This window comes from Garra rufa, chromosome 5 (genome assembly GCF_049309525.1).
Source record: "Garra rufa chromosome 5, GarRuf1.0, whole genome shotgun sequence".
Classification (NCBI taxonomy): Eukaryota; Metazoa; Chordata; class Actinopteri; order Cypriniformes; family Cyprinidae; genus Garra; species Garra rufa.
The window spans coordinates 41,406,203-41,420,080 of record NC_133365.1 but is presented as its reverse complement, the minus strand read 5'-3'; the positions used below and the strand labels follow the sequence as shown (position 1 = coordinate 41,420,080).

The 13,878-nt window shown below is 34.6% G+C and overlaps 1 protein-coding gene across 1 annotated transcript; it reads right to left on the bottom strand.

Moving 5' to 3' along the window:
- Positions 1-715: 715 nt before the first annotated feature.
- las1l (LAS1 like ribosome biogenesis factor) lies at positions 716-11,750 on the bottom strand. Its single transcript, XM_073840501.1, has 13 exons — positions 11,451-11,750; positions 9,783-9,908; positions 9,626-9,695; positions 9,466-9,547; positions 7,773-7,946; positions 5,119-5,165; positions 4,618-4,727; positions 4,442-4,527; positions 4,144-4,347; positions 3,365-3,500; positions 2,968-3,287; positions 1,338-1,488; positions 716-1,248 (listed from the first exon to the last, which is right to left on the bottom strand). The coding sequence occupies exons 1-13, from the start codon at positions 11,594-11,596 to the stop codon at positions 1,155-1,157; spliced, it is 1,746 nt and encodes a 581-aa protein (XP_073696602.1). The 5' UTR covers positions 11,597-11,750; the 3' UTR covers positions 716-1,154.
- Positions 11,751-13,878: the final 2,128 nt, after the last annotated feature.

The following is a 13,878-nucleotide window of genomic DNA, read 5'->3' as shown; positions in this document are numbered from 1 at the left end:
ATGTTTGGAGTTGGTAAAATATTTTAATGCCAATCGACACTTTCCACTCGCTTTCACTGTGTTAGCAAAAGTAATTTAATTACCCCGTGGCCAGGGTAGGGGTAAGCCTTCCTCAACTTTACACAATACATTACCAATGTTAGGCCTACATGTAACAGAATTACATAAACCTAATAACAAGATAAATGCAGTTGCTGAGAAAAAAAAAACCGTGTAATTAAATTACATTTACTTATGAAAATGTTAATGATTCATATTTTTACACACATACAGATTTGATTGATGTCTTTCCAAAATATGAGACACTAATGTTTTAAGAGTTTAGGACACAGACTTATGCTTATCATGAACTGTTTTATTTCCTATTTGGGGTTATGTATATATTTCATATAGCTATGCAAAGAGTTCAAAAACAGTGCCATAGCTATTAAATCATCTTATGGTTTTAAATCTGTATTTAACCTCAGAATGATCTCAATGTAAAAAGAGGTCCCGAAGTCTGATTTTGTGGTGGCTGTGCTTTAAATTAAAATTATTATAATCTTAATTCAAGTGATGCTGGATTTTTAAAGTCTGACAGTAATCAATGTTTAGTACTACTGTAAGGTTAATCCTGCCTGCTTTCAAATGTCTGAAAACGATCCAATTGAAATTTCTAAAAGTAAATCAAATGTAATCAGTAATCAGCAACAAACCTGACCTCAAGAAATGAGCAGACAATACAAAATGAAGTTTATTTGGCAACTTTGTGTTCAAAAATAATGTCATGTAATTTACAACATTTCTCAAACAGCACCAACTTCTTCATTAGAACCTCGTGAGGCATTACTCATGGGAGTTTCACGTCCGGATTATTTGAACACATGCCAAGAGCTGAGGAACTGAGGTGAGCTGATCAAACTGCAGCGTGGGCTGTAACTGTTATAACATTAGAGTGAGACCTTCTAACCAAGATGGACATTAATTCTAAGAAAAACAGCTTAATGTTTTCAACTTCGCATGGTCATGTCAGAGACAAAAGTAGAGAGGCTCTTTGTGTGCATCTAGAAGAGCCCCAGTCCAGCTTAGCCCTAAAGTGTTTGTCTTTAACATAGGGTTCATAGTTCAGGGTCGGTGGTTCAATATCTCAAGGACGCTGAGTATCTGAGTGTGTGTTAGAACAGAGTGAGTCCAGCTTTGAGTTTGCTCAAATCACTATGAGTCCAAAGTGGCCCATCTGATCCACCGGCTCTGCTCTGAAGGCGAACACTGTGAATAAAAATGCATTTTTAATGAAACACATATTGTAACACATTAACCACATGTTTTGAAGTTTTGAAGTTTCAAACTCCTCTGACCTCCTGTTGCCATGGTGCTGAGGGAGTTGATCTAGCTCCTCCTGCTGGTCAAATACAGTTAATGTAGAATAAGACTCCACCATCAAACAGGAGGGGTCCTCTGGTTGTCCTGGAACTTTTCCTAGCGGGTACTGTTTCCAGGGGACTCGATCTGATTGGACATAAGAACACCAGATTTGACAAAAGAATTCAAACCGAATCATTCAAAACCATCTTAGGATTTAGGTGAACAATAAGGTGTTTAATCATCAGTGATCGGTCAGATTTTAGAAGGGCGGGGTTTTGAGTTGTCACTCTTCCACATTACATTAAACACCAGATGACGTTACTTTTGCTAGCTGGCCCTAGTATTTAGGGTCATGGAAACAGACATCCCACATGTGCAAATGACTGTGTAAGTGTGCAGATGGTCTAACTTTATGAATGTATGTATTATTCAAGTAACAGGTGTAGATGCATTTCATTTATTTGAAATAAACTGCAGATATGCTGCAGCACATAAACAGAAGACAACACATAAACTAACTGCAGCTTCATTTTAGGATTATTTACATACTATTATAGGCATAGAATTATTTTGAATTTATTTTTTTTAAAACACTACCAGTTTTTGAACAGTAAGATTTTTAATGTTTTTAAGAAGTCTCTTTTGCTCACCAAGCCTGCATATTTGATCCAAAGTACAACAGTAAAAATTTGAAATATTTTAACTAATGAAAATAAGTTTTTTATTTGAATATATTTTAAAATTAAATTTATGCTGGTGATTTCAAAGCTGAATTTTTAGCATCATTCCTCCAGTCACATGATCCTTCAGAAATCCTCCTAATATTTGGATTTGCTGCTCAAGAAACATTGATCAATATAAAGCATCCTTGCTAAATAAAAGTATTAATTTCTTTGATCCAGGAAATAAATTACATTAAAAAATTATTTAAATAAAAAAACAGTTATTTTAAAATGTAAAAATATTTTTACTGTACTGTTTTTACAGGCTTAGTGAGCAGAAAAGACTTCTTTAAAAAAAAAAAAAAAAAAACATGAAAAATCCTACTGTTTTAAACATTTGACAGGTAGTGTATGTTTAGCTTTTATTTTAATTATATTAATCTTGTTATTTGTTTCCCCCCCCCATTAATTGTAATACATCTATTAAGATTTCAGTTTTAGATATTTTTGTACTTAACTAAATGTAATTAAAAAAAAGGTGCCTTGGCAAATAACTTTAAAACTTAAAATAAGTTTAGGTTTATTTTTGAATTAATAAAAATGTTTTTAAAAGTTGTAAATACAGTTAACACTAAAGTACAAAGCAATGAACAGGCTATATGATACATGGCTCAAGACAAAAATGGTCACAAATTTGACATAAAAAAATAATTAATTAATTAATAAAAAATATAAATCTAGACACTTTTTATATTTCATCAATGAAACTTGAAACAATGAAATGAAACCCACACAGTGTATTTTGGGCTATTGCTTTAAATATACCCGTGCTACTTTAGACTTGTTTTGTGGTCCAGGTTCACAACTGATAAATTACTAGTAATACATTACAAAAATGAAAATACTTTTTCAAAAAAAAAAACAAAAAAAAAAAAGGCAGGTCATGGTGTGTAAATGTTACCTGTGCACACGCTCCATGCAGATCCTCGTAATGCAAAATTTCTCTCCTGTACGGTTTCTGCGCTTAACTTTTCCTGGAGGTCCTCTGTGGGCGGAGCCTGCATGGATCTGGGGGTGTGGTTAGATGACTGGGCGTCTCTGTTATGTGAGGTGCTACTCTTAAGTCTCTCCTGAAGGTTCTGTAGGGTGTATACAGGCTGAGCAGGGTCTGAGGGTCCAGGGGAAGTGTTTCCATGATAACCCTGTGTGTAAATATTGCACAGCTGAAGTAGGTTCTGCTGGGCATCTTGTGGGAGGGGCTTATCCATGTCACTCAAAATCCTTAAAAGGCAAGAAGCAAGATTTGATTAGTTACTTTCATCCACACTGTGTAAATATGTGTGCAGGCGTTAACTCACTGTCGCAGAAGGAACGGTGTAGCTGGGCAGGGTGCATTCACACATGCAGAAATCAGATTCTGCCATGGAAACTGTAACCTGTTCATGAAGATTCTTTCCTTGGCTATTTTTAATCGCTTGTGAGCCTTCAATTCACCTGCCACACACAGATTTGGTAAAAGAAATAGTTTAGAACATTAGCACAAAAAATCCTCACCAAACCTGCATTTATTTGATCCAAAGTATAACAAAAACAGTTAAATTTTGAAATATTTGTACTATTTAAAATAACTTTTCTATATGAATATATTTTAAAATGTAATTTACTTTTGTGATTTCAAAGCTGATTTTTTAGCATCATTACTCCAGTCACATGATCCTTCAGAAATCTTTCTAATATTCGGATTTGCTACTCAAAAAAACATTTATTATTATTATTATGATGTTGAAAACAACTATGTTTTTTTCCGCAGGTTTCTTTGATGAATACAAAGTTCAGAAGAACAGAAATCTTTTGTAACATTATAAAGGTCTTTATCATCACTTTTGATCAATTTAAAGCATCCTTGCTGTTAATAAGTAAAAAGTTTTTGGAAACTTTCTGGATTACTTTGGAATATATATATAAAAAAAAAATCAGGTTTTCACAACAAGGTAAGTTTTCACATATTTTTTACATATTTCACATGAATTATGATACGTTTATATCATAATTACGAGTAATGTGTAATAAAATTATTATGAAATAACAAACAATTATTTAAACACATTTTCCAAAGTTTCCAAACTCAGATTTATACTTTTGCTGTTGCAGAGGAAAATTTCGGAGATCCAGGAGGCGATGTAGTAAGTTCTGTTACTGGATGGCTCATTCGAGAGCTCAGCGAACAGTTTATCAAGGATCAGATTCATAAAGACAGATGAATTCAAGATCTTCAAACATGGCAACCAGAAGTGCAAAAACACTCGAGGAAGACATGGGGCGAACATGTCGACAGAGTCCTCTACAGAGAAAGAGAGAGAGAGGCAGATTTAATTTATGTGAGCCAAGTCCTTCATGCTTTCCTGCTTTATAAACAAAACCTTGTGGTTTTGTACCCGAGGGGTCGATATCCAAAGACTCTAGTTGTTCTGCAGTGGGAATAAGGAATCCATCCTGCATTAAAACATCAATGAGGATGTCTCTGCAACACAGACAGAACAGATAGCAATGAGACGTATACTCTTAAACATATCAGCAATAAAGACTTGCTCAGTTGAACACATGCACACACCTGGCCTCTGTGTCATAGTGTTTGATCTGTGTCAGGATCCAGCTGAGATCAGCGCTGGCATCTGGCCACTTGCCACACTGCCCTCCCTGCTTTGCCAGCTTTTCGTACGTCTGTCAAACACACCATAACAATGGGAACAACATAATAACGACCTAAACTACTTGTATTAATAACAGAAACATTCTACCAAACATTACTGAATGGTTTTAACTTTTGTCTATCCCACAGACCCACAAATCACATACCAAAAACACTCAAGTTTCACCCACTATTTTATGGACACAGTGTATTCAGACATAGTACTCATTTGAAATACTTTCTACATACTATATAGTAGCGAATCAGGCATATTCAGCCACAGGTTCTCTGTGCATGAGGAAGAATTCCAACACTCCTCATCTGTTTTCATTAAACTGCTGTCTCAGAAACATAAGCTCATACTGCCCTCTGCTGGTGTGAGCTGGGATATTATACACAATGTCAGATTGCTTCCAGACTTACCTGAAACTGTTCTCGTTCATAGGAGATAAGCAGTTCTCTGACTTTTTCTGAAAGAGAACAAACAGAAAACTAATATTTAACAGTTCAAAACTATACTATAGTTTAAAAGTTTGTCCCATTGCCATTATATGACTGACAGACTGCAACAGTTTGAGTTAAAAATCTTTGTTTGTGTTCTACTGAAGAAACAAAGTCACCTACAACTTGGATGCCCTGGGGGCAAGCAGTTAAACATCAAATTTTCATTTTTGGGTGAACTTTCCCTTTAAGATGGCATTTACTTGATCAACAATAAAATAAAAACAGTAATATGTGACCTGTGATTGCAAAATGAGTCAGAATGCGCATGTTCTAATTTTGAGACACAGACAAAAGAAGCTAAAATGTCAGTTTTGGTCGAATTTGAGTTTTTCACAAAAATCTGTTAATTAAGCCCTCTTCTAGCGATCCCAATGCCCCAATCTATAATGATCTTTATTTGTACATTTTCTAAACGGAGTACCTTTTTTCTGCTCACTTCTGAACGACTGCTAGTGTTGCAAAGCGCAGCATTCTAGCTTTGTGAATTTTCATATTGATCCCTCAATGACATGAGTCCAAACCAGTGAAATATGATTTTCAATCCAATGCTAATAAAAACAAAACAATCGCGCTGACTGACATTTGCAAAGCATGTGCAGAAGATGTACCGCTCCGAGAACGTGAAATCTCCCTATAAAATACCTTATTGCAAAATATGTCTTGGTGAGATTCACACAAACATAACATGTTATGTCTTACATCAACGTTTAGTTAATGGTTGGGGAAAAATCTAATGTGTAACATTATATTAGATCCATGCATCCATGTTAATCAAACATTAAAAGAAAAGACAGTATTACTCACCTCTCTTGATTAAACTGCTGTTTATTTGCATATTTGTTCTTATTTTTAATAACAAAGATAAAATAAAAAAATAGCTATATTGTTATTAATAATTTAGTAATTATCATTAAGAAAAGAATTGGAGGAAAATATGCAACATAGCTAGTTGATTTTGCTATCAATTTGGCTTTGCTTTTTTCCTAAAATCAACTCTGTTGACTATCACTTTCAATGTAACATAAATGATGTCTCTTACTAAAAATATGTAGTAGAAAACCCATAAAAAAAACTTCCACATATGGGTGGGCCCCATTATTTCAATTTTCAAAGGACAACAAGAGAAGCCATGCAAGTCTTCACTGCTTTTCCTAGTGATAAGAAGAGGAGAAAAGAAAGGGCAAGATGCCTGCGAATGAATAAAACTTCCTAAACACCTACATCTTTGTTCTCTCCACCAAAATGTGTAAAAACTAGGGGTGGGCATAGATTAATTTTTTTTAATCTAGATTAATCTAGATTAAATCTTGGAATTAATCTAGATTAATCTAGATTAAAATGGCTAATTTGAATTCTGCTGAAGGCATTCAGAATATGTGTGCTACCCAAATAATGACTTAAAGTCTTTGAGAATGGATCATAAAGCTCATAAAGCTGTTCTATGATAATTTGTTGATGAAAATAAATTATGTTCAATTAGATGTACTTGTGTTTACTAACTAACTAACAATGAAATTATTTTTTCTACCTATTAGATTGTGTTTTTTTAACGTCAACACCTACCCAGCCCATTACATGTTACACCGTACTTTTATTTTGACAGGTTGCCGTGAAGTTTCTGTGTATACAGTATGATATGATGCTAGTTTTCTCAAATGAAACGGTAAAAGTGACACTCACAGCAGTTTGGGAGATTGAGTTTATCTGTTCATGTAAGATGAAAATGCCAAAAATTACCGGGAGCGTCACGTGTGTTTCAGTATGCGTGTAGTAAAAGCTCGTCTCCGCAATGCATACATACAGCTAGGCAAACGGAACATATCGGATTCATCTTAAAACGGTCTTTTTGCATTTCAGTTTTCACATACACTAGTCCATATCGCGATTTGAATTAAGTGACTGACCAACATTCGATTTATGAATCCAAAAAACGACGAATTTACGTGGCATTTCGCTATAGTAGATTCGGTTTTTATGAATGGAGGACGACGCGATCCCGTCTGTGTTTTGGCGGAGGAGACTTAAACGCGCGACCATATTCTATAGTCTTCGGTATACATCCGCGTTAAACTATCAAGGTGAAAGTCATCATAGCTTGCGTAGTTTAGACCCAGCTCCCAACCCAAATTTGAGAATAGATTAACGGCGATATTTTTTTTATCGCGCGATAAGAGTTTCACGTTAACGCAGCACGTTAACGCCGATAACGGCCCACCACTAGTAAAAACATTGTGGATTTTTTTTAAAATAACGTAAATCTTGCATGGGTTTTCTTTCATGCAATCATTTACGTTATATTAAGCCATACAAGTCTTAATTCTAAACAAAACTAAGGTTTTGCATTTAAGTGACATAAAACACCTTTTATACACTATAACGGTATTTACTATTTTTTATGCAACTTATCCTATATTGTAATATAACCGTCAGGTTTTTGTTCATGTTTCTAAACTGTAAATATAGTGTGTAAAAGTTGGAACAATTTCTGTCATTTTACTTCCCTGCAGTTCCACATCTCTCTCCTTTACTGACACAAACATCCTACAGATTTTTATATCAAAAAGGCTACTCACTATGTGCCTCGATCTCTTTTTGTCTGCGGACTAGCTCTTCCTCATGCCTTTTAACAAACTCCTCTTCATCCTCCTCCTCCTCTTCTGATGATGAGTTCCAGTCCTCTGTCAGCTGACTGCCCATTTGGCGAGACCAATACTCTTGATGCAACCAGTCCAGCACAAAACCACAACCTGAAAAACACCAACAAATATGAAAACAAGGAACACATTGAATCACTACAATGACATATGCACGTGTGACTGTAAGGCAGGGCTATTCAATTAGATCCATTTGAGGGCCGGATTATCGAACTGGAAATTTGAAGTGGGCCAAGGGGATGGGGGCCATCCTGATCTCTTTCTAGGGGGCCTATACAATTACATTGAAATGCATATTCACTAAAATGAACAAATATTACCAACACCAACATCTATAAAAGGTTAAGGTGCTGTCTGTCAATCAATTAAAAAAAAAAAAAAAAAATCACACATTTTTTTTGTAATTAATCATGAATAATCGCATATTTATATATTTATACTGTCATAATTTCACAATGAACCTCCAAATTAAGGTAGAAATAACAAAGTATTTTTAAATATGTGTTTAATAGCATCTTTTTACCAAGTAGCCTATTGAATTTTCTCTCAGTTTTACATATTAATTATGTCCATTCAACATTTTAGTAGAATTGAAAGCCCAACATTTAATAGGCTCTGAAATATATAACAGCTTTTAATTTAGGTGATTTTAAAACAATCTTCACATAAACTATAAATTGTATATGCATAAAATATACAGATTATTATTGCCATATACTGGTTATAATCGTTATTTTATGTTTTTAATTTGACATAAGTGTTTGTTTACCACAAAGTATATTTTGGCCATCAAGATAACATTCAAATTGGATCATAAGAGCTTTAAAGTGCTTAAAATGGTTGTGCAAAATGCTTGAAAGTCATTGAAAAGTGCTTGAATTTCTCTCTCAAAAGGTTGTACAAACCCTGAAATCAATACTGTAATAACATTCGACTTTGCTTAAGTTGGTGTGACTTCTGGTTGTCTGACATAGCCTACATCAGCGCTGTTATAACAGAATTCTGAGCAGAATTTGAATGATTCTCACTGATCTTTCAGCAACCTTAATTCATTCTGGGCGAATTCAAACACTTTTCACTGGATCTCGCAGCACTGTGCAGTAACAGTGTCGCGAAATCAACTTTGGTTCCCGAGGCTGTTCTGAGCTTGGACAAGTGTGTTTGCGTTGCGGTCCGAGCTGATAAAGCTCAAACGTGGCGCGCTTTGGTTTCTCTTTCGCTTCGTTTGCCGTTTTAATGTTTCTAATATGAAACAGAAATAGCAGCGCTTATGAGTTGAATAACGCGGTGGTCGCGCCATTGCGACCGCTCACAAAATTTAGTCGCACCGGCAGAAAAAATGTGACCATTTGGTCGCAGTCTGGAGCCCTACAAGCGCTTGTCAAATCTGCCGTCTATTGATGTTGCGATCTCCGGTAGATTGTTGTTGTTCTTGGCTCTCTTGCTCTTCTTTTTTGGCTGGCCCGCCGCCTAGTGGACAAACTAATAAGTGCAAAAACCATTCAAGCCACCTGCTGCTCCCTCGGGCCGGACGAAGATGATTGGCGGGCCGCATTGGGCCCGCGGGCCGCCAATTGAATAGCCCTGCTGTAAGGGAATAGCTGTCTCTTACCTTTTCGACACCACTTTAGTGACGGGAGTCTGCGGTGTGTCATATCATGCCTGAGGTTTACCACCCACTCTGGAATATTTATCTGTGAAAAAGACAAACTGTAGTCAGACTGCATTTATAGATTATGAAAGATGTTCATCTGAGTTGACACGCGACTTACATTCCCTGCTAACTTTCGTAAGGGTCTGGCAATTCTTTTCTGTTGCCGTTCTGTGATGAGATTTACAAACCTGAAACACAATCACACTTGTTACTCCAGTAAAGTCAAATGTACTGATTTGTATGATTCAAGTGCACTTAATGGATGGTAAACATACCGAACCAGCGCCATGCCATAGAGAAGCACTAGATCATTGGCCTCCAGCTGACCTGTGCTGTCCAGCACCTGACAACGCACCAGGTCTGCTGTACTGTCCACGGCTACTGGAGTGCTTTGTCCGAACCTGTGACAGCAGACAGGAAATTACAGACAATGAAAATGAAATGAATAAACAACTAAATAAATATTCTGAATAAAAATGAATCCAAAATGTACTGATGTAAAAAATTAATTAAATTAATAATAGATTTAACAGCACTATAGTGATAATAAAAATAATTAATGTAACAAGTTTTTAACAATAGGATTTAAATCTTTTTTAAATAAGTCTCTTCTGCTGACCAAGCCTGCATTTATTTGATCCAAAGTACCGCAAAAACAGTACAATTCTGAAATATTTTTACTATTTAAAATAATTGTTTTCTATTTGAATATATTTTAAGATTTAATTTATTTCAGTGATTTTAATGCAGAATTTTAGCATCATTACTCCACACGATTCTTAAGAAATTGTTCTAATATTCTGGTTTTCAGCTTAAAAAACATTTATTATTATTATTATTATTATTATGTTAAAAACAGTCCAGTAGAATTTTTTCAGGTTTCTTTGATGAATAGAACGTTCGAAGAACAGCATTTATCTGAAATAGAAATCTTTTGTAACATTATTAATGTCTTTATCATCATTTGTGATCAATTTGAAGCATCCTTGCTAAATAAAAAAAGTATTAATTTATATAATTTATTTCCCCCAAAAAGAAAAAAAAATCCAAGCTTTTGAATGGTATAGTGTATAACATTAAAAAAGCTTTTTATTTCAGATAAATGCTAATCTTTGGATCTTTCTATTCATCAAAGAATCCTGAAAAAAAAAATTACTAAATATTGAATATTGACAATAATAATAAAATGTTTCTTGAACAGCAAATCATTACATTAGATGATCTCTGAAGAATCACGTGACACTGAAGACAGGAGTAATGATGCTGAAAATTTAGCTTTAATCAGTTTTAAAATTGCATTTTAAAATATATTCAAACACAAAAGAGCTATTTGAAATGGTAAAAAATATTTCAAAATTGTACTGTTTTTGCTTTGGATCAAATAAATGCAGGCTTGGACTTTTTTTGAAAAAACATTAAAAATACTGTTTAAAAGCTTTTTACTGGTAGTGTATATGGGGTCTTCATACATAACAAAAATTGTTGCCCTGTCCTTTGAACCAATATGGTCATATTTGGGGGTCTGAGCCATTTAAAACCCAATAACTAGTAACCTCTCGCATGTCAGCATAGATGAAATGTAAGCGTGAATCTTACGGAACCTGTCAAAGTAACGGCCAAACCCAAAATAATATAATTAATAATAAATATATTTTTTTATTTCTCAGATTTATTAAACTTTTTTTTATCAAATTAATTCGAGTAAGATAACTTCAATACTGATATAAAATACAAGAGAAGCAAATGTGTGTTTGTAAATATGTTTATATGATAATGATTAAAATCTTAAATCAAACAAATAAAAAAATAGAAACGAAAATAATAATACAAGAGATGAAACATCAGTTGTCACGTGACCCACCAAACGGCAATCACAACATCTCCCGCACTACTTTCAAGACACCATATCACTGTCCCTGTAGGTCCAACCCTGACCACCGTACCTGACCTTCCACGCAGAGATCCTGTGCAGCGCGTGTTTCTGCAGCGCGGGCTCTTTGGAGAACAAATACTCCAGCACATGCTCGTACTCCGCTTTGTTCATCCAGGCCACGACGTGACGCGTCTTCTCCACCGTTTTCTTCTTCATCTTCAGATCGTACACTATATGCTTGCGAACGATGCAATATCTAGAGCCGCAGCAGAAAAACAAGTTTGTGCAGTGAGATTCGGGAAAAACCAAAACATGCGCTTCACGTCAATCTTATTTCCCAACACATCACGGTCCTACGCCCCGCCAGCGGTGCGGCAGTTTGAACGCTCCCCTTGAATAAGATATGAACAATGGTTCCGTACGTACCAGCCAGTACACTTTTGAATAATAATAAATAATAATAATGTTAACTGCATTCAAATAATTGCAAAATGCGTAGTCTATGGCAATAAAAGAACAGTTTCATTCTTTTAGTCAGTTAAAATGATTAAAAGCATAGTTTTAGTACAAAGCTGATGAGCACTATCAGCCAGACAGGTTTCTGTCAGAGCATTGGCAGTAAACCTCCAGTTCTTCTAATAAACCCTCGTCGTGTTTTGATAGCACACAATGAAACTGAGAGATTAATCTGATTTTTTTTTTTTTTGTATAAAACATCCCATTAATATTCAGCACTAACAAAAAATAACAAGCTTCTCTCCATGGTAGGCTATCATGTTACATGAATATGGCAATCATTAGTGCCATTGCAAAGTACCATGGAATTGCATGCGTAACTGTACTAATGTACAACATTAAGTATTTTTAAAACTACACATAAAGTATGGCTTAAGGAAAACCAAATATGTGATCACTGACCAGATTTGAAATATATGGAGTATGATGCGATATTGTATGTTTTCTATTGTTTGTGATGGAGTATTGTAGGGACTGCAGATTCATATTAGCTTTATAGCTAACTCTGGCACAGCATGCATGGTTTCTGTTAAATAAATTAAATAAACAAAACTAAACTAACAGGACCACCACAGTACTTTGTGGGCAACAGTTAATTGCAATTAATTGCATCCAAAATAAAAGTTTTTGAGTGCATAATATATGTGTGTAATTTTAACATCATAAATACATGTACATACATTTACATTCATATAATTTATATTATATATAAATATATTTAACATATAAATATAACATATTTTCTTTAAATATATACGTGATGTGTGTGTATTATATATACACAATAAATACAGTGCAAATACATATATTATGTACACAAAAACCTTTAGTTTGATCGCACTTAATCACGATTAATCGTTGCCCAGCACTAAAAGTAAAGTAAATTCAGATCTGTACAGTAGAACACTGGAAAAGAAAATTCAACACTCTTCAGTGATAAAAAAACAAAACAAAGCACAAATGATGTTTTTTTAAAAGTAATTTTTACTTATTAGTATAGCTGAATTGGAAGAAAGATCAGCAGCAAAAACACTGGTTAATACAATGGGATTAAATATATAAAGGATATGTGTGTCGTTTAACATATTTAATTATTGCAGGTTTGCGTCATATTCTGAGTTTTTATTTGACTCTTTTTATTCATTTTGAGGAATACTAAATCTGTTTTTGTGTGAGTGAGACAAATTAACTTAGTCCAGAACCAGTGTTGGGGTTAACGCATTACAAGTAATGCATGTTACGCAATCAGATTACCTTTTCAAGTAACTAGTAAAATAATGCATAACTTTTTAATTGACAAAAAAATACCTGGGTTATATTTTCAAATAAGTACCGTCAGTTATTTTCCCATTTATAGACTGACAAGTGTTCTGTCCCCATGTTGAGAGAAACCGGCAGTAAGTGCAGAGGCGCTCTGTAAACATGATGTACTACTGTAGTTCAAGACTCGGTTCAGGAGGGCCGGTGTCCAGCAGAATTCAGCTCCAACCCCAATTAAACACCAGCTAATCAAGCTATTGATGGGCATAGAAATAGCAGGTCAGTAACATTTGTGCTTCATTTTTGTTGCTAAAGAGTGTTGAAATTTCTTCTCCTGTGTTCTACTGTACAAACATGAATTTACTTTTCCTTCAGCCTGAGGCTTATTCATTTCACGTTTTGGTGTAAAAGGCTTTTACATTTGTTAAAAATAGCCCTGCCCAGGTTTAAAAAGTAACGCAAAAGTAACAAAGCACATTACTTTCCATAAAAAGTAACTTAGTAACGTACTTTTTAGGGAGTAACACAATATTGTAATGCGTTACTTTTTAAAAGTAACTTTCCCAAAGTGACACTGCTTATTAGTATGGTTGAAATGGATCAACAAAGGTCAGCAGCAAAGACATTAGTTATTAAAATGGGATTAAATACATAAATCATATTTGTGTTATTTAACACATTTTTTTATTTAATCATTCCTTATTTCTCTCAACATGGCAACA